A 21,121-nucleotide genomic window follows, 5' to 3' on the forward strand; every position below is an offset into this window, starting at 1 on the left:
CTCTGGTTTGATTTACAGGAAGATCTGCGTCATAAATGTGTACCAACAGGAAATAGCCATTGTACTACAGCCTCATTCAGAGGTAGCCTGATAGATAGTGTTGAAATAAAGTCCTCCCAGAACTTCAGGAAACACATAAGTTTATTCACTTCATTAGGAAAAGAGACAGTCTGAGACACTGATCTATCTCGATTCATGGGCAATGGTAAAAACAAATTGGTCTGCCAATGGGAACTTGGAAGGAACAAAATTGGGAGATTGATGACAGGGAGATTGATGACAAGGGGATCTTGGGGAAAGGGATGTGGTTGAATTTCTTAGAACAGGGACAGAATAGGAAGATATAACCAGAGATTGACAAGATGACCGATGTTGTGGAGGGAGTTAGCTTTTTCTTAGTCTCACTGGTGCTTGTTCAATGGTCCCCGAATACCTTACCATGTGTCCCAAAATGCAAAGCAGCTGACTTGATAGAAGAATGGCCTTTTAAAGGCTCAGTTACTATCACATCTGGAAGACAACATCTTGCAAAGTTCAGGTAGGGTCCTGTAGGATACAATAAAGTCTTAAACCATCAGCAAATATGCTTTTGTTTTTCCATAGCCAGGATACATGAGTCTGGAAACAAAGCAGTGAAGATTGGAGCAGCCTCTCTCACCATTTCATCTAATAACGCACTGGAGTATTGTTGTTTACCTTCCCTGAGACTTTGGTTTTTGTAGGTTTGGAGATTCCATTGCTAAGAGAAGAATCCTTTTATTGGGGAATATTGAAAGTTGAACTGCCCTCTGGCCACTATGGGATTCCTCGTACTACTGAATTTATAGGCCCTGCAGGGGGTCAGTGTAGCTGGGGTGATTATCCTGATTAACAGAGGAAAATTCGGTTGGTGCTTCACAATTACGGCAAAGAGGACTTTGTTTAAAAATTAGGGAATGCATTAGCTTTATTTCTTAATATTCTTAATAGTCCTGGTCAATGGAAAACCGTAGCAACCCCACAAAGACAAGGCTAAACAAAAATCCAAATCCTACAGGAATGAATATTTGGGCACCTCCTCCAGCCAAGGTGTTGGCAGTGGCAAAGGGGAAATGGAACGGATAATGGAAGTGGGCATACATGATTTCCACTTGAGGATGGGCTGAGTGCGGTGACTCATGCCTGTAATCCCAGCACTTTGGGAGGCCAAGGTGGGCGGATCACTTGAGGTCAGGGGTCCGAGACTAGCCTGGCCAACATGGTGAAATCCCATCTCTACTAAAAACTGCAAAAAATTAGCTGGGTGTGCTGGCACATGCCTGTAATCCCAGCTACTCAGGAGGCTGAGGCAGGAGAATCACTTGAACCTGGGAGGTAGAGGAGGTTGCAATGAACCAAGATAGCACCACTGCACTCCAGCCTGGCCGACGCAGTGAGACTCTGTCCAAAAAAAAAAAGAAACAAAAAATGGATGCTGAGGGGTGGACAGCGCTGGATGTTTCCTGTCTGCCTCTCTCCCTGCTGGTCCACTCTGCCTTTCGCCAGCCTGCTCTTTGCTCTTGTGTGATTTACATACAACCATCTGGCTTCCTGCTGGGTTAGGCCAATGGAGAGCCCAACAAGGAGGGAGGAAGGAGAGTGGAGTAAGGATATTTATCCTCCTGATTTTCTTGCTATGAAGTGGGCTGTGTCCTTGGATGGATGATACGTGCTCTTTTCCAGGTGGCCTGGGCCACAGATACCCTCTCCTTCTAGGTTCTGGTAACCTTCCCTTCCCTCCTCACTTGGTTAGGTGTGGTGATGGCTCAGCTCTGGATTCCTGCACTATCCTTGTAGTTTTACTACACTCTGCCTACATCTCTATACTTCCTTTTATAAATAAATCCTTCTCAACATACCCCAGTTTGAGTATGCCTTCTGATTCTTGTTGGGATCCTGACTGATAATACTTACCTTTATGATCCAGGGACTTTAAAAATGTTATCTGATTGATGCTTCACCACGATTCTATTATAATCAACCTTCTTGATTACCCTCTTACTGTATACCTGGTATTGGTCTGGGTGTTTTACATGAATCGATTCAATTAGTCCTCACCGTTGGCTTATGTGTTAGGCATCCTATTATTCTCATTTTACAGACGAGGAAACTGAAGCACAGAACATTTACTAGTTTACTCAAAGTCACAAAGTTAGACATTTATAGGGCTTCTCAAAGGGAGTACATACTATTTACCTCAGTTTTACAGTTAGGAAAACTAAGACTTAGAGAAGTAAATGGACTTATCCAAGATGTAGTCAGCCAGGTGACTAGCGTTAAACCCCAGGTCTGTCACCCCTCAAAGTGAATGCTCACCTCTAAGGTACTCTGCTGCCTCCAGAATATTTTCAGATGCCAATATGAGTATGAGCTGATGGGGAAATGTAGGTTCTATGAAAATAAAATATCCTTTTGAAATTCAAAATTTATTTATGTTTTCTTTTTTTTTATTTTTGACAGAGACTCACTCTGTCACCAGGGCTGGAGTGCAGTGATGCAGTCTCAGCTCACTGCAGCCCCCATCTCCCAGGCTCAAGGGATCCTCCCACCTCAGCCTCCTGAGTATTGAAGACTACAGGCATGCACCACCATGCCTGGCTAATTTTTTTAAAAAGTTTTTTGGGGTAGACATGGGGTTCTGCAATGTTGCCCGGGCTGATCTCGAACTCCTGGGCTGAAGCGATCTGCCTGCTTCAGCCTCCCAAGGTGCTGGGATTAGAGGCATGAGCCACTACCCTTGGCTTATTTATGGTCTTTAAAAAGGAAAATCATCTCACTTAAATCAAATAAAGATGAAGCTTGACAACGAAAGTCTAGGCATAACCTAGACTTACTAGCTAGTTCTTTCTTCAAAGATGCAGTTTATCTTTAAACTTATTCCATAGTAAGAGCATATGTTTTATGGAATACTATGCAGCCATAAAAACAAATGAGTTCATCTCCTTTGCAGGGACATGGATGAAGCTGGAAGCCATCATTCTCAGCAAACTAACACAGGAACAGAAAGCCCAACACTGCTTGTTCTCATAAGTGGGAGTTGAACAATGAGACTATGTGGACACAGGGAGGGGAACATCACACACCGGGGCCTGTTGGGGGGTGGAAGGCAAGGGGAGGGAGAGCATTAGGACAAATACCTAATGCATGTGGGGCTTAAAACCTAGATGATGGTTTGATAGGTGCAGCAAGCTACCACGGCACATATATATCTATGTAACAAACCTGCTTGTTCTGCATATGTATCCCAGAACTTAAAGTAAAATTAAAAAAAAAAAAAAGAAATACCAATACCTAGATTCGTCCCCAGATAGTCTAATTTTTTTGTTCTGGGGTATGCAGGGTATGACCTGTACACCAGAATATTTTTAAAGCTCCTCAGATAATTCTAACATGCAGCTAAGGTTTAGAACAATTTTTAATTACAATAAATAAATAAAAGAATAAATAAAATCCCACTGAAATGTTGATGGAAGTTTTAAAAAGAGCCTGTGTTTTAAACATTTTAATTTAAAAAATTATGACAGATCTAATTCAAAATCCCTGCTAACAGATTTCCTAGGAGAGCATCACTTTTGGAATCCTATTCTCTTGTACATTTGTTAGCGAATATTAGCCCTGACAAAGGTAAAAGAGAATACACTGGTCATTTATCACTCACAGACTGAGGAAATGCAAAAACCAGGCCAGAGAAGAAGAGCCTGAGAAGGGAAACCACACTGGCCAAGGTGCCAGAAACTTATTTTTTGCTTTAGTGACAGTTATTTGTCTTCCACTAGTGAAGGAAGGCACGATCGAGACTTTCATACACTTTATAATAATTCGTATCACCCTTCCCTTGGAGACTCCCTCAATATCACGTACTCATGGCTTTCTAACAGCTGAGAAATGATCTGCTTTTCAGATAACACCATCCAGTCGGTTTTCTGTTGCTGCTGTTGCTGTTCAGTGCAGAAGCGGTAAGTCTACTTCCGAGGGCAATTTCTTGAAAATTAATTAATTCCGTTTCTTTATTACCTATGGAGTCACCATGTCTCTTTGCACCTGCTGTTCTCTCTACCTGGGAACCTTCTCCCATTTTCTCCCTGTTGAATGCTTATTTGTTTACAGGTCTAGGTCAAATGTCAGGTCATCTGGGATCCTTTCCTGATCCTTTAGATTTAGTTGTTCATTCCATTGCATTCCCACCGTGTGCGGCATTGTTCTCCACTTAATTTTTATTTCATGTATGTTGTTTATAGGTCTGTGCTCCAATACGTAATTTTTCCCTTTAAGGGCAAGAATCCTATCTTAGTTATCTATCTCCCCAAAACTATCGGTGTATCTTATACTTTGGTGGCAGTAAATGACTCTGTAAGAATTAAATCCAAGGCAGCATATTAACAGAAAAAGCTAACATTTAACAGGAGCGTCCTGTATATCAGATACTAAGCTAAAAGATTTATGTTTATTAACTCATCCAGTTCTCAAAACCACCTACTTTTTTTTTGTACAATCCCCATTTTACAGATGAGGAAATTGAGGATTAGAGAGGTTACATTGCTTACCCAAGGTCACACTATGAAATGGTGGAGCTGGGATTCAAACTCGTGTTCCTAATCACTATACCATGTCTATTTATAACAAAAAGACACCATCAAATGAGGTAACGCATCTAAAATGACAAACACTGAGCAAGTTTTCATTACAATGATTATAATTTTATGCCCCGAAGATGCACCAGACTCTACTGGGAATGTGACATGTTTTCTCAATTTTATTTTATGACAACTCTATGCTCTTAGCACCTCTAGTTCCTGGAGAAGGAAACTTAAGTTCTTAAAACTAGTAATTTGCCCAGGGAGATGGAGTTAGGAAGCCTTCTAAATGAAAATGGAGTTGGAAAGAGACCTGGATTTTTCTACTATTTCTGTGAAAATCTAGTGGATGTATAGATACCTTTTGTACAAATAATTATTTGTAACATGATTGCTTTTCAATATCAGACAAGTGAGAACACAGATAAGCCTGAGCACAGATGAAGAGCTTCCAGAAAAATACACCCAGCGTCGCAGGCCGTGGCTCAGCCAATTGTCAAATAAGAAGAAAGTGAGTATCATTTTGACAGGCAAGAGGGGAATGGAGAAGGTTGTCTTTTTAGAGTCTTCATTCATGAGGTGCTGTTTGTTGCCCAGAATCTAGTATCGTGCTTGGCATAAAATAAGTGCTCAGTAATTCGTGAAGGAATGTTCTAGAAGAAAGTAAAAGGAAAAAGAAAAGACCAGTTAAAATAGGCTACTTATATTTAGAGGCAGAACTTGAAAATGGGCAATGAGTGGGAAAAAACATATTCTGGCTCTTGTCATTTTGAGGCTGAGATTAATTTTCTCTTCAGTGAGAAACAGCGTTCTTAGGAAGTATGGTAAACCCAAGCACAAACTGCCACCACATAAAAAGAAAAAGGCCATTTTTCTTCTTTTAAGGAGAAAAAAATCCTTAAAACAAAGTAAAACTATTGAAGAGGAGTACATCATCTTTTGAGAAGTTTGATATGAAAAAAATCCAGTAAAATGCTGGCAAGAGGACTTGTGATCTCAAAAGTGTACAAAATGATGAGTGTATTGCTGGATCCAAAAGGAGTTTTATAGTTAGTCCTTTTCTACATTTATCCCATCCTGGCTTCTGCCTTGGTGTAGCTGGATAACAAAAGTGAGGCAGAAGGCAAATATGCTTTGTCCCTATATTTTTTAGTACAAATTATTAAAATGATAGTAAAACAACTCACTTCTTGGTTTTCACAGTCCAACACGGGCCGTGTGCAGCCGTCAAAACGAAAGCCACTGCCTCCCCTCCCACCCTCTGAGGTTGCTGAAGAGAAGATCCACGTCAAGGCACTTTATGATTTTCTGCCCAGAGAACCCTGTAATTTGGCCTTAAGGAGAGCAGAAGAATACCTGATACTGGAGAAATACAATCCTCACTGGTGGAAGGCAAGAGACCGTTTGGGGTAAGACACTTACATGACTTAGTCAGTATCCAATTCTTCCAACACAAAGAAGACTATTTAGTGACTCAGGCTTATAACTCTTTCCTCTGCATGAAGTGGAATCTGTCCCCTCTCCCCCAAGATATGTGAGAGAATGAGAGAACAGTGATTTCAGGCAGAGTCTCAGAACCAGATACACCTGGCTTCACATCCTCATGCTGCCGCTTACTATTGTGTGTCCCTGGGCAAGTCACTTACCGTCTCTGAGTTTTTGTTTCTTTATTTGTACAATGGAAATAATAGTTCTGACAATGTAGGTTCTTATTCTAATTTGTGCTTTCATTTGGGAATTTGGCGGTTTTTTCCTGTTAAGCTCTAAGGTAAGAAAGAAATAGTATTTTATTCACTTTTAAGTTTCTACAATGACTAGTTTTGAAAGCAAACGTTGCAGTCACTGCTGAATTAGATTGGAAAGAAAAAAGACCCTGGGATGCAGACAGGTTTCACTGTGTCAATTGCAACGGATGGTTAATGCCTGACTGGAGTCCTGAGTTGAGAAAAATTCTGAGGAATATCTGAACTTCCTGAGAGAGAAGGCTGGCATTTATTTCTGGTATTTGCCAAGATTTGGAGATTTTTAGTATCTAAGTATTACAAGCATGTAAATTACATACCTCTCCAACTACATTTTCTCGATGATGTGGCTCTCTTCACAGTTCTTAACATGTGATGGAGACTTTTCAGCGGAAAAAGAGGCATTAGTAGGTTCAGGACTGTGTAATTAGCCACACCTACGGGTGTACTATTGGCATGCCTCGGACTTAAAAATCGAATTTTTTTATTTCACTGTAAGTGAATAGAGTTTTTTAAAATATATAATATGCACACATTAATGTCAAAATTCTGCTTTGCCACTACCTCCAAACCCAAGTGTCTTCCCAAAAGTAAATACTATTATCCATTTTCAGATTATTTTCAATGCACTTACATGCACATATCAAAATATATGGTCTTGTTTGTAGAATTCATTTACCTAAATCTTATCATACTTTATGCATGATTCTGCAACCTACTTTTATTTCTCAATAATATGTCTTGGAGATCTTTTTGTAATTTCAAATGTTGGTTAAGGAATAGGAAAAGTGAGACTTCTACCATGCTGATAGGTGCGTAAGTTGGTATATCTTCCTCTGAGGACAATTTGTTGCATATCCTGAAAGATGCACATATCCTGTGACTTAGCAATTCCACTCTTTGCTATCTATCTTTGGGAAATATTCTTCTGTACAAGAAGGCTTGTTCAAGGATTTCTTTACAGCACTGCTTCTACTAGCGAAGTAGCTAAACTAGAATACCTCTACTATGGAATACTCCTCAGCAATTGAAAAGAATGAGGTCAATGTCTTTGTAATTGCTGTGTTTTTAACATAGTCACTATGATACCAGATGATCATTTAAGTGCCCCCTTTTCTCTCTGAAAAGATTGTGGGGTCATAAAACCTCTTAAACTACTCACATTACAAGTTGGGATCTTAATACATTTCTTGTACAGAGATTTTTGTTGAGTTAGAATTAAAAAAACTTTTTTTTCTCCTTTTAACAATTTAATCAGTAAAATGAATTTGATTTCCCCCTACATCCTTGAGGTTTTAAAAGGATCGTTGCCATGATAATGCCACAAACATGCCAAGCATTTTGATTTTTGCTTTTTCTTTTGTTGTAGGAATGAAGGCTTAATCCCAAGCAACTATGTGACTGAAAACAAAATAACTAATTTAGAAATATATGAGTAAGTCTTCTCCAAAATATAACCTATGAAAATCAGGGACATTTTGGCAGCTTGTAAGTATAGATACTGTTTTGGGTCTGTAGAAGGAAAAGAAAGTAACACATTTGACAGCATTAATAATAAAGAGACGTTTGATCCTTATCGTGGTTGATTCAGAAACTTCTTTTTCTTAAACTTATTTTTGTTCTGTTTTGTATAGCCACTTTTTCTGTTTTAACAGTGACAGACTGAAACCAAACACTCATCTGGCACTTATTTTACTATATATCTTAACTGGAAAATTTACTTTAAAAAATGACATGAAATTTTCAAGGAGTGGTAAATTGGACTTAACCATATAGATAAATTACTATATTTTGGCTTATGTTTTTATATGTTTTAGAAATAGCTGAAGATAAGAACTAGGCTAATGCTGTAGTTTGGAAGGACTGTTTGGCATGTTCACTAGAGTTCCGCCTGAAATCTATTTTTGTTACAATTACAGATTTGGAAGATGGAGGAAATCTTAGCAGTCACTTTTTTAGCCCCTCATTTTGCAGATGAGAAGATTGATAGATTACAGGTAGAGAGTGGCAGAACTGAGACTAGTCATATGTTTTTTATAAATTTAGATTTTCAGTTTGAGCATCTCCCCCTACCTTCATTCTGCTTGGGCACTCATCTTAAAATTAGCAGATGCTTCCACCAGGTGGCAGTAGGTAATATGCATTGAGGCGTTAAGACAAGTGCTTCTCTGAGAACCAGGCAGCAAATACAATTGAATGAGAGAATCTCCTTGGTTGGTCTTGCTGCTAATAAAGCCCACCTGGAGGCCTAACTCAGTACATCTCTCCTAAAACAAATTCGAATTCAAAAACTTTGGTGAATAATGTAGACTTTATTGGAGGAGAGAAGGAGATGACTTCAGGACACATGACTCATCTTCATTACTCTATGAGATTTTTCCAGTAGCTATTTCTGTTCTCTCTCCAGTCACTCTCCTCAGCTCCATCTTAGGGTCCCTTCTGTCATTTCTCACCTTCACTTGGCCTCGTGTCTCTATTGGAGCCATTTAGCCCTTCCCAAGATTCGAATCTCCAGTAAATCAAAGTCCTCAGGTGACTGAACCCACCTTCCTTAGAAAACAGTTCCAAAGTGCTCACTTCGGCAGAACATATACTAAAATTGGAATGATACAGAGAAGATTAGCATGGCAATTTTTAAAAACTGAAAACAAAAGAGGCCAGGCATGGTGGCTCACGCCTGTAACCCTAGCACTTTGGGAGACTGAGGTGGGAGAATTGCTGGAGCTCAGGAGTTCAAGACCGTCCTGGGCAACATAGTGAGACCCTATCTCTATAAACAAAGGACAGAAAAAAAAAAAAAAACAGTTCCACAGCTATCTATTCAAGAGCATGTCCTCATGAGGTCTCACTGCTATCCTGAGCTGAAGCTGACCAACAAAAACAGGCCTCTTGCAAGGCCAGGTCAGAGATTTTGCATGTATTTACAGATATTATATGAAAATCCCTTGCTTAGAAAACTTAGAAAAATGAGACTTTTTTTCATATAATTTGGATTTTACAGGCGATTAAAGGAGACATTTGTGAAGGTAGCTAACACAGCGCCTGGTGGTTAGTGAATGGCCACTCACTACCTAGGAATGTTACTTTCCACCCTTTCGTTATTCATTACTTTGCTCATTGATTACCCTGTTTAGACAAGGCCTAGGCTCTGGCTATAACAACCTGTTTATACTGTGGATGTTGGATCATCTAAATTAAACTACTCTGGGGTTACAGCTGCTACCTCATTTCCTTGGGCCTTGATTTATATATGTGTTTTTTTAAAAAAAATCATCCTTTTTAAAATGACTCAAATTATGAGAAAATCATTTTTCATTTTATTGCTGTTTTTAAAAACAGCTTTATTAATATATAGATAAAATAGCTATCATTATTGATCACTGAAATTTATTGATCACTTACTATGTGCCAAGCACTGTTCTAATGACTGTACAAAAGTTACTGCCCTAGGTTGAAGTACTAGAGCATGTGTCTAGAAATGGGAGCAACCTGGGTCCAAATCCTGGCATCAGCACTGACTAGTGCGTTGGTTCTGGGCAGTTACCTGATGTCATCGCTTCTCGGCCTTTTGGCTAAGATCAAGTGCAGTTACCTGATGTCTCTAAACCTCTGAATGATCTGAAAAGCAGAGACAATAATACCTATTCTATCTATTACATAATAAATGTTCAATACATTCTAGTGATTATTATTATTTCATGAACTATGAAACTAACAGAAAAAAACATTTACAGTTTGGGCTACCTTGTCTAGTATTTACAGGCGTTCAACACTCCTTCGTTACTTCAGTCCTCAGATCACCTTATTTGTTCCACCTGTATTTATTGTACACTTACGATGTACCAGATACAACAACTTGAAATATACAGAGCTATGGAACTTACAGTTCTTGGGTAAAAACAGACATTAAACAACCCGAAGTCCACAAATAAATGTACAATTTAATTAATTAATTAATTTATTTATTTTTGAGATGGAGTCTCTCTCTGTCGCCCAGGCTGGAGTGCAGTGGCGTGATCTCGGCTCACTGCAAGCTCCGCCTCCCAGGTTCACCCCATTCTCCTGCCTCAGCCTCCTGAGTAGCTGGGACTACAGGTGCCCGCCACCACGACCGGTTTTTGTTTTTTTTTTTTTTTTTAAGTACAGACAGGGTTTCACGGTGTTAGCCAGGATGGTCTTAATCTCCTAACCTCGTGATCCGCCCGCCTCTACCTCCCAAAGTGCTGGGATTACAGGCGTGAGCCACCGCGCCCGGTCCATAAATGTACAATTTTAAATCTTAGTGTTATGACACACTGGAGCCTGGGGTGGGGGGTGGGGCGAGGGCAGCAGGGGGAGGGAGAGCATCAGGAAGAATAGCTAATGGATGCTGGGCTTAATCCTAGGTGATGAGTTGATCTGTGCAGCAAAGCACTGTGACACACATCTACCTATGTAACAAACCTGAATATCCTGCACATGTACCCCGGAACTTAAAATAAAAGTTGAAGAAAAAATATAAAATAAACTGTAGTGTTTTGAAGGAACAGTATTGGACACTGTGGAAGAAAACAGGGCAGGGGATGTAATTTAGATGGGGGATATTGGGTTGGCTCTGAGGAAGTGACTTGAGGTCTAAAGGTGGTAGCAGGTAGTGTGTGTTGGGGGGAGGGTGGGGTATGGTAGAAGGAATGTGGAGTTCTGTCAATGTGGAGTTCTGATATTTCAGGGGAACCTTTGTGCATAGAAAGATTTATGGTTACTTTAAATGAATATCTGAATTATCAATATTACAATGTAAAAACCTAGTTTTCAGAAAGTCCTCAAATTCAACTTGTAAAATTTGGTATACTATATATAAATCTAAAGAAGTAAGAACAATCAGCTTAATTCCAACTCAACATACTAGATATCCTTAAACAATCAGTCCTATTTATAAGCTCAGTTAATTAAATTTTTGGAAACTTTTAATTTGCATTAATAAACTGAATAAATTCAGTTTTCTTCCAAAGTACTTCACATGCCTGACAGGGCAAATTTACAATTGTAATAAGCCCTATGCAAGTCTTTAAATGATCCTGGAAATCTAATAAACTAAACTTACAAATGTGGAAAATCAAGTTCTTTTAACTGTACAAATATCATTTTAAAAACAAGTCAAATTATCTTCAACTTCAGATAACAAGTTTAAAATTAATTATGCCCTTTAAATCAGAGGCAAAAATCTAATATGCCAGATTCTCTTAAAATAATAGATATTTTAAATACCAAACATATTGATTATTCCTGAACTTTACAGAAGCATGAGTTTCATTTATCTCATTATCTCTACACGGAATCCTTAATCTTCTCACAGTTAGAAAGTCGTTTACTAAGAGAAGCAGATTTACCTTCTCAGATCTAATGGGGTTTCTAGATCAAAAATTCAAGAACACAATACCGTTTACTTATTGATCAGAAATCTAAGATTGGGACATGAGACCAGAGGTGTTCACATAATGTACAGGATGTTTCTACTTACCCATAGCTGGACGTGCTGGATTTAAAAAAAAATGTGAATAGGATTCCTGTCCCTGACTCCTTCATACACATCATTTGGTCTTAGTTGTAATCAGTGTTGTCTAGGTCTAAGAGTTGTCTAAGAGTTACGGTTTTACTTACATATTAAAAAAAAAAAACCCTTCTAACTTTTATAATCTGATTCAAATAGATGAAATTCTAAAATACTGTGCTCTTGCCTCCTCTAGGTTCCATTCGTTCAATCTCTTTCCTGCCTGATAGAATTCCGAATTATTTTAAAAGACCTTGAATTTGTCACATACTTCTATCTGGCAATATTAGATTAAGTTTAAAACCTTCTTAAAAATCTTGTGTTTGAGTGCTTGCTTCGGCAGCACATATACTAAAAATTGGAACAATACAGAGAAGATTAGCATGTTCCCTGTGCAAGGATGACACACAAATTCATGAAGCATTAAAATTTTTTTTAAAGTCTTGTTTTGAAATGAAAGCCTTTCAGTTTTCCTTTCTCTCTCTTTTGTTCTACCATTTTTTGTTTCTCCTTCCTGTACAACATTTGCTTACTGACTAGGTATTATCATATCAAACTGTATGTTTAGTTTACAGTATTAGTTAATTTTGTTTACTGTGTGTACTTCTGATATTCTAAAGTCATTTAACTACATGTTTCATGCAGAGAAAAACAGCATGATTGGGGGCAGAAAAGGGGTTGGTGAATCTGAGGAAGGAAATAATTCCGATGAGACTGAAGCTTAGTGAGTGAGGGGAGACTCAGGAGAGGGATGGGGTGGGAGGGGGTGTTAGAGGCAAGTTCATGTATTGGTTGTTCCATGTATTCTGGTTTTTGATTTTTTAAAAATTTTATTTTAGATCTAGAGGGTACACGAGCAAGTTTTTTTTTTTTTTAACAACAATATATTGTGTAATGGTGGGTATTGGGTTTCTGGTGTACCCATCACCCAAATAGTGAACATTTTATCCAATGAGTCATTTTTCAACTCTCACCCCCCTTCCATTCTCCATGCTTTGGGAGTCCCCAATGTCCATTATTTCCGTCTCTATGGCTCTGTGTTCCCCCTGTTATCTCCCACTTGTAAGTGAGAACATCTACTAACTACTGACTATACTATGACATAATATACTTAGGAGTGTCAGAAAAGTAAGAATAGGCTTTAATTTTTGGAAGGGGTAACAAAGCGCCTATAAAAGCATGTAAATAGGAAGTTTCTGAGAGGAAAGACAGAAATGAGTATTTTTTTAGTTTGTCTGTCAAAACTCAGTGTTTGTTCAAGATGATTTACCACATACCTTTCATGGAAATTTACAAGAAGTTAAATCATTCATAATGATATACTAAGTGTATATTGGAAGCTGAATTGAGATATGATAGAATAAACTAGATATTGGCTTGAAAATAAAGTTATATTAAACTTAATTAACCCACAATAGTATATTATTGTTTGTCTGAATTTAACAAAACACTCAACTTCCTAAGCTCAGTTCTGAAGTAAGTTCTTAAAAATGAAGAAAATGAAGCACTTTTTTTCTAAAAAAAAAATTGAATATAAAATTTAAAAATCATTTTTATTGCTTTTACAGGTGGTACCATAGAAACATTACCAGAAATCAGGCAGAATGTCTATTGAGACAAGAGGTAATTCAATGTATTTGTGGACATTTTCAAAATTTCTGAGAAGTGCTTATAAAGACTTTAACCAACGAAAAAAGTATATTATTTCTTGTCTTTTCTAGTTCTAAAATATCATTACATCCCAACTATATATTTTATGTGAAGTTGTAAACCAGATATATTTGTATTAGATCATGTTTTCCATCAACTTTCATTATAATTTCAGAAATATGTTTCTCCTGAAAGGGTTTCAGCTCCAACATGTGCAGACTCCTGCATTCACTCCATGGTGCATTCTGCCAGTGGAGTCTCTCTCTCTCCCTCTAATATATATTATCTATATTATTATCTATTAATATTATAATTAATTTAATAATAATATCGTATATTAATTGTAATATGAATTATATAATATAATTATAATATAATTATAATTAATATAATATTAATATTAATATATAATAATTAATAATATAATTAATTGTAATACATTAATATAATATATAATATATAAAATAACCTATATATTATGTATAATATATTATATATTATATGTATAATAAAATATAATATATAATATATATATATTTTTGAGACATGGTCTTGCTCTGTCACCTGGGCTGAAGTGCCGTGGCTCGATCACAGCTGACTGAAGTCTTGACCTCCTGGGCTTAAAGCTATCCTCCCATCTCAGCCCTCTGAGTAGCTGGGACTACAGGCGTGCCACCATGCCTGGCTAGCTTCTTTGTATTTTTTATAGAGACAGGGTTTTGCCATGCTGCCCAACTGGTCTTGAACTACTGAGCTCAAGTGATCAGCCCTGCTTGGCCTCCCAAAGTGCTGAGATTACAGGTGTGAGCCACCACGCCCAGTCTGGAGTCCTGTGTTTGATTTGCTCATTATAACCTTTGCATCAAAGGCAATCAAGTATAAACTTGATCCTCAGAAACTTAGGTTAGACTCATTAAAAACACAAACAAAGAAAAATACATACTGCTGCAGTTTCTTTGTTCTTTGGAAACAAAGGAAAGAGTAGAATAGCCAAAATATGAAACTCAGATCAAAACTGCTCATTTAGGTCAAACCAAAACAAAGCTGCCTATAGTTTTAATTTCCAACTGTCACTGAACATTAACTGTGGGTAAAAGTAGAGTCAGAACTAGAAACTAGGTAAGAGTATGTGTGTCATTTTGCTCTGCTATTGGATATTGAGGAAATCTAGAAATGCGAATGAGAAAGAATCAGTTCTGTAACTCAAAACTCAATGCCAGTAATGGCTCAGGGTACAATGAAGACCCACTTCATAGCAGGGGCTATAGGCAGAGAATGAGGGACACAGGCCCATCCTCAGGTCACCATGGATGGAGGTTGGACAGGCCTCACTTGCTTGGAGGAAACTGAGTGTGGCAGAAAATATGCTATCTTCCTGGTGTGGTCACAGCAAATGGCCTTTTGTAAGGTGACATTAATAGGTCCAACATGGAGAAATAAAATGTTACGACAGAACGAGAGAAGGAAAGTCCCAGAGGAGGTCCACAGTTAGCACACTGGTCACAGGTAATCTGGCCCAAATCACTGGGCTGTGCAGATTCAGTATAAGAGCTTCTGCATCTGACAAGAAGCCAGACAAGGCAAGGGTCTCATCTCTTTTCAGAGACTTGAACAGGGAATAATACGCACAGGCCCACAATCCAGATATGGCAAATATTAAAATTTGGCCATGACATTTTAAAAATAAAGCCTTACAGATACAGTTGAAGCCCACCCCCTTCATCTTTTTGGTCCTCTCTCATTCCCTAGAGGCAATCACAGTAGAAGGGTGTGTTCCTGTTTTGTCCATGTGTTTACATTTTGATCATATATGCATGCACATAAACAACCTAGAATGTTATTTTATTTATTTTACCATTTGACAGAAAGGAGATCATATGTACGTTGATTTTTTTAGTTAAACATTATGTTTTCAAAGTTTGTCGATATGGGTACATGTACTATAGATCAAATACATTCCTTTAACTGTGTATTAGCGTATTTCATGATATGACTATATAAAATTGTATTCAATGTGGATAAACATTCAAAATGTTTCTGATTTGTTATTGTTACAAACAGTGCTGCAATGAATTTTCTTATAAATGTCATCTTGTACACAAGGGCGAGATGGAATTACGTGGTCACAGGGTATGTGCAGATTTAACATTATTAGATATTTTCAAAACATGATTCAAAATGGTTATACTAATTTATGCTCTTGTGGTGAATGAGATAAACTGGTTCCCAACATTCTTGCCAGCAGGTGGCAAGTAGTTTCACAGTTTTTTTCAATTCATTGGGTGAGAAATTATATACCTTCTCAAACATTTTCTTGATTACCAGTGCAGTTGAGTTACTTTTGAAGTGCTTGTAGGCCAGTTGAGCTTACTCTTCAGTGAAATGCCTGTCAATATTTTTTGTCCATTTTTCTATAGTGCTTGCCTTTTAAAGTTGTAAGTCTATATTTAAAAAATACAGCTGGGGGCGGTGGCTTAAGCCTGTAATCCCAGCACTTTGGGAGGCCGAGGCGGGTGGATCACTTGAGGTCAGGAGTTCGAGACCAGCCTGGCCAACATGATGAAACCCCGTCTCTCCTGAAAATACAAAAATTAGCCAGGCATGGTGGCGGGCACCTCTAATCCCAGCTACTCAGGAGGCTGAGGTAGGAGAATCGCTTGAACCTGGGAGGTGGAGATTGCAGTGAGCCAAGATCACGCCACTGTACTCCAGCCTGGGTGACAGAGTGAGACTCCATCTCAAAAAAATAAATTAAAAAAATAAAAAATAAAAAAAAGTAATATTTTGAATACTGATCTTTTTTGTCAGTTATATGTTGTAAATATATTCTTCTGGTTTCTGGCTTTTAGGAAAACTTTATATTGTTTTCTTGCGTAGAATTTAAAAAGGTTAATGTGGTCACATTTCTCAAATTTTCGTTTATTATCTGTGCTTTTTTTTTCTTAGTATAAGAAATTTTTCTTCCTCTTGAAGTAGTTAATGGATTTCTATCCTCTTTTAAATGTATTAAGGATTTGCTTTCCACATCTGGGTCTTTGTCAGAAATGAGTGTGTATGTGTGTATAAAGCATGGGATATTTAAAATATACATATTTTTTCTATGTATCTTAAAAACGTTTTTCTAATTTATATATTTTCTAATTTTTATTTTAAAAATACACCTGGATTAAATCTTACTTGTCATAAGGCATTTAAAATACATATTCTGGTTTGGGTTTCCTTATATTTTATTCAGCATTTATCCTGTTGTGTTCAAAAGGGACCCTGGCTTATAATTTTCTGTTCTCTTTGGTTTTAGTATAAAGGTTACATTAACATCATAAAATGAGTTAAGGGATGGGGCTTTGTCTCTCTTTCCAATCTCTGGAACAGTTTATATTGGTTGGTTAGCTACTATAACTGTCTTGTAACAGTCCAGATATGCTGCTTTTACAAACAGGTAGATACGTGACTACTGACTGAATTTCCTCTTCTTTTTGAAATGTTTGATAATTTATATTTACCTAGAGAATTGCCTATTTTAAATTTATTTTCAAATTTATTGCACAAACAATTCATGGCAATATCCTATAATTTTTATTTATTTCACATTTCAATAGTGAGTATGTTCATGTGGTTCAAAATCGAAAGGTTTTGGAAAGTTTTCTTCCATCTTGTCTGCAAGCCACCAATTTCCCTCCCACAGAAAAACTACTATTAGTTTATTTTGTGTCCTTTCCAAGATATTTAATACATACACAAGTAAGTTCAAATATATTTTCTTGTGTTGTTACTTTTACACAAACCATAGCATACTATATACATTTATATATATATTTTTTTTACATAAGTATATATATTTAGAATCTTTCCACATCAGTACATAAAACGTGTCCTCCTTCATTTTATACCTGCAAAGTGTTCCTTAGTTTGAGTGTATCACAATTTTTAAAACCAATTCTTCATTATGAAAATTAAATAGTATACATTTCTTTTGCTGTTGAAACAATGCTACCATCCATAACCTATACACATATCTTTTCCCATTTATATGGGTTTGTAGGATAAATCCTCAAAGATGCAAATTCTGGGTCAAATGAAATATACATTTCTAATTTTAACAAGTATTGAAATGTCCTCAGTAGGAGTTGTATCAATTTATATGCCTACCAGAAATGTAAGCGAGTCTGTTTTCCCATAACCTTTTCAGCCGGCACTTTATAGAAAACATCTGGACCTTTGCTCTCTGACACCTCATCTCGATGTGGATTTAATTTGCATTTCTCGTATTCTGGGAATGCTAAGCATTTTTTATACGCTAAATTTTATATGTCTGTATTTCCTTTTCTGTGAACTCTTTGTTCATATCCTTTGCGTAGTTTTCTATTGGGTTTTTGATGTTTTTCTCAGAATTTGTAGGACCTATGAAGCTATATTAAGGAAATCAGCCCGTTGTGACATGTGGCGTTATTTCCTGCAGTTTTTCTATTGTCTTATGGCCTTTTGGCCTGAAGAGTATTTGAATTTTGTATGTATTTCCTTTCCCATCCCCAGGCTGTTAAAAAAATTTCTCATGTTTCTTGATCGCTTTAGTGGTTTTATTTTATGCATTTGTATCTTTGATCCATTTGTAATTTTTCCTGATGTAAGGAGTGAGATATAGATCTGACTTTATTGTTTTCTGGATGGTTACCAAACATCCACCTTTCTGCACTGATTTGAGATACCACTGTCATAATAAACGAAATCCCTATTTTGGACTATATCTGGGCTTTCTACATAGAGGACTACTCATAGAGGACTATTACACGGTTTTAAGTACAGAGGCTGTCTCTAGTGTGGCTAGCCTCCCTCATTATTCTTTTTCAGAAATATTCTGAATGTATTAATATATATTTTTTGTCCATATAAGCTTCAGAATCACCTTGTCTCATTTTAAAAATCTTCCTGTTGGTTGGTTGCATTAAATGTACAGATTAATTTGGGAAAAAATTTTCAGGCATTACAAATCAATGAGGTTTGGGGACCCATTTGTTCTAGAACCCATATATTGATATTCATATAGAAAAAAATTAAGATTAGATTCATGCCTCTTGGAAAAATAACCATCGGTATATTAAACACCTAATGAGAAAAGCAAACATTTTTGTATTCTTCAGGAGCATTTTAGAGTTTTCTTCGTACAACTTTTGCACATTTATTTTTAAGTTTATCTTAAAGTATTTCATCTTTTGTGTTGGTGTCATAAATGAGTGTATCTTGTTTTTACTTATGAAGCTTTTTATTTCTGTGAATTAATTTTGTAACTGATAATTTTGGTGAATTCTCATGTTTTATGTAGTAGGTTTTCAGTTGATTCTCTTGGGTTTCGAGTATACAATCAGCAGCCAACAGTGATGATTTCAGCTCCTCTTTTATAATTTTAATATAGTACTTTTAATTTTTGCCTCTCACTTAGTTGAACTGGCTAGTGTCTCCAGAACAGTATGAAATGCCAGTGATGATAGTAGTGGGCATTATTTCTTTTTTCCCGTTTTTTGTTTGTTTGTTTGTATGTTTGTTTTTTGACATTCTTGCTCTGTTGCCCAAACTGGAGGGCAGTGGCGCAATCTCGGCTCACTGCAGCCTCTGCCTCCCGGGTTCATGCAATTCTCGTGCCTCAGTCACCCAAGAAGCTGGGATTACAGGCATTTTCAGTAGAGGCGGAGTTTTGCTATGTTGGCCAGGTTGGTCTCGAACTCCTGGCCTCAAGTGATCTGCCTGCCTCGGTCTCCCAAAGTGCTGGGATTACAGGCATGAGCCACTGCGTCTGGCCCTTTTTCAGATTTTATTTGGAATGATTTCCACATATAGCACGATGCTGGATTTGAGACTAAAGTGAGTAAGTGCTATTGTGTTAAGGAAGTACACACACATTCCTATTTTATTGAGAATTTTTAAAAATTGATACTAGAAGTTGAAATTTGTCAAATGGCTTTTCAACATCTCTAGGGATGTTCATGTGGTTTTTCTCCTTAGAGCTGCTATATATGTTGGTGCAAAAGTAACTGCGGTTTTTGCCATTACTTTTAGTTACTATTAATGGAAAAAACCACAATTACTTTTGCACAATCCTAATAATATGATAAATTATATTAATAAAATCCCAAATACTGAATTATTCTTACATTCGTCATGCAATTCTTCTTGGTCATGGTATATCATTCTTTTGTGCCATGGGATTTGTTTCTTAACATTTTATTTAGAATTTTTACATTGATAAGACTGGTCAGTAGTTTTCTCTTTTGTGCACAGTTCTGGCTGTGCTGTTGATTATTGATATTAAACTCATTTGTTACATACAAACTGAAAAGTTTTTCTTCTTTTCATGTCATGTGCTCTGGCATAGTTTCATCTCTATACCATTTTTTTCTTTAAGGTTCAGTACATTGTAATGTGTGACTATAGTACTGTTTAAATGTGGTTGGTAGCTTTTGGCCGGGCGCGGTGGCTCACGCCTGTAATCTCAGCACTTTGGGAGGCCGAGGCAGGCAGATCATGAGGTCAGGAGATCGAGACCATCCTGGCTAACATGGTGAAACCCCATCTCTACTAAAAATACAAAAAAATTAGCCGGGCGTGGTGGCGGGCGCCTGTAGTCCCAGCTACTCGGAGAGGCTGAGGCAGGAGAATGGCGTGAACCCGGGAGGCGGAGCTTGCAGTGAGCCAAGATTGCGCCACTGCACTCCAGCCTGGGAGACAGAGTGGGACTCCGACTCAAAAAAAAAAAAAGAAAAAGTGGTAGCTTTTTAAAAACCCGATCAATTTTTCTACTCAACAGGTCCATTAAGATTCCTAACTCTTCTGCATTCAATTTTGATAAATTTTATGTCTTACTACTTTATTATCCATTTCATTCGAGTTTCCAAATTTATTGTATAGAATCAAGTAAATTCCTTAATTTTTACTGGATCCTTGATAATTTTCTCCTTGTGACTTATTATTTTTGATTGATTTTCACCATTATTTAGTGATTAGGTTAATTAGCAGTTTATCTATTATTTTTCCCTAAGCAACCAGATTTTGAATTTACTAGTCATATTATATTCTTACTTTAATAATTTATTATTTTCTATTTTGTCTTTATTAATTTATTTCTTCTACTTGACTTGGGCTTATTTTGTAGTTTTTAATCCTAATTTCTTGAGTTGAATATGCTTATTTTTATTGCTATTGTTTGTTGATATAAGTATTAAGACTATAAATTTATTTTTCTGAGTACTGCTTGAACTGCATAGCAGAGGTGCTAATATGTGATGTTTCCTTATTACTTTCTAGATATTTTTCGCTTTTATTTGAATTTCCTTGAGCTATATGAAAGAGAATTTAAAAGGCCAGGCATGGTGGCTCACGCCTGTAATCCCAGCATTTTGGGAGGCTGAGGTGGGCGGATCACTTGAGGTCAGGATTTCCAGACCAGCATGGCCAACATGGTGAAACCTCGTCTCTACTAAAAATACAAAAATTAGCCAGACATGGTGGCATGTGCCTGTAATTCCAGCTACTGGGGAGGCTGAGGCAGGAGAAAAGGAGAACAGCTTGAACCTGGGAGGTGGAGGTTGCAGTGAGCCGAGATCATGCCATTGCAC

At 37.2% G+C, this 21,121-nt stretch overlaps 1 protein-coding gene, 1 non-coding gene and 1 pseudogene across 2 annotated transcripts in view; all 3 read left to right on the forward strand.

The window, feature by feature from the left end:
• TXK (TXK tyrosine kinase) overlaps positions 1 to 21,121 on the forward strand; it is a 70,534-nt gene that overhangs the window by 17,111 nt on the left and 32,302 nt on the right. Inside the window, exons 2-6 of the mRNA XM_032135381.2 lie at positions 3,920 to 3,974; positions 5,001 to 5,103; positions 5,796 to 6,001; positions 7,704 to 7,769; positions 13,433 to 13,487. Coding sequence (XP_031991272.1) covers positions 3,920 to 3,974; positions 5,001 to 5,103; positions 5,796 to 6,001; positions 7,704 to 7,769; positions 13,433 to 13,487 — 485 coding nt within the window. The remainder of the gene's footprint in view (positions 1 to 3,919; positions 3,975 to 5,000; positions 5,104 to 5,795; positions 6,002 to 7,703; positions 7,770 to 13,432; positions 13,488 to 21,121) is intronic.
• On the forward strand, positions 8,904 to 8,963 carry LOC116457211 (U6 spliceosomal RNA; annotated as a pseudogene).
• LOC116457186 (U6 spliceosomal RNA) lies at positions 12,192 to 12,299 on the forward strand. Its single transcript, XR_004244948.1, has one exon. It is a non-coding gene; the product is annotated as a U6 spliceosomal RNA (small nuclear RNA).

The sequence above is a fragment of the Hylobates moloch genome, unplaced genomic scaffold (assembly GCF_009828535.3).
Source record: "Hylobates moloch isolate HMO894 unplaced genomic scaffold, HMol_V3 SCAFFOLD_17, whole genome shotgun sequence".
NCBI classification, from domain to species: domain Eukaryota; kingdom Metazoa; phylum Chordata; class Mammalia; order Primates; family Hylobatidae; genus Hylobates; species Hylobates moloch.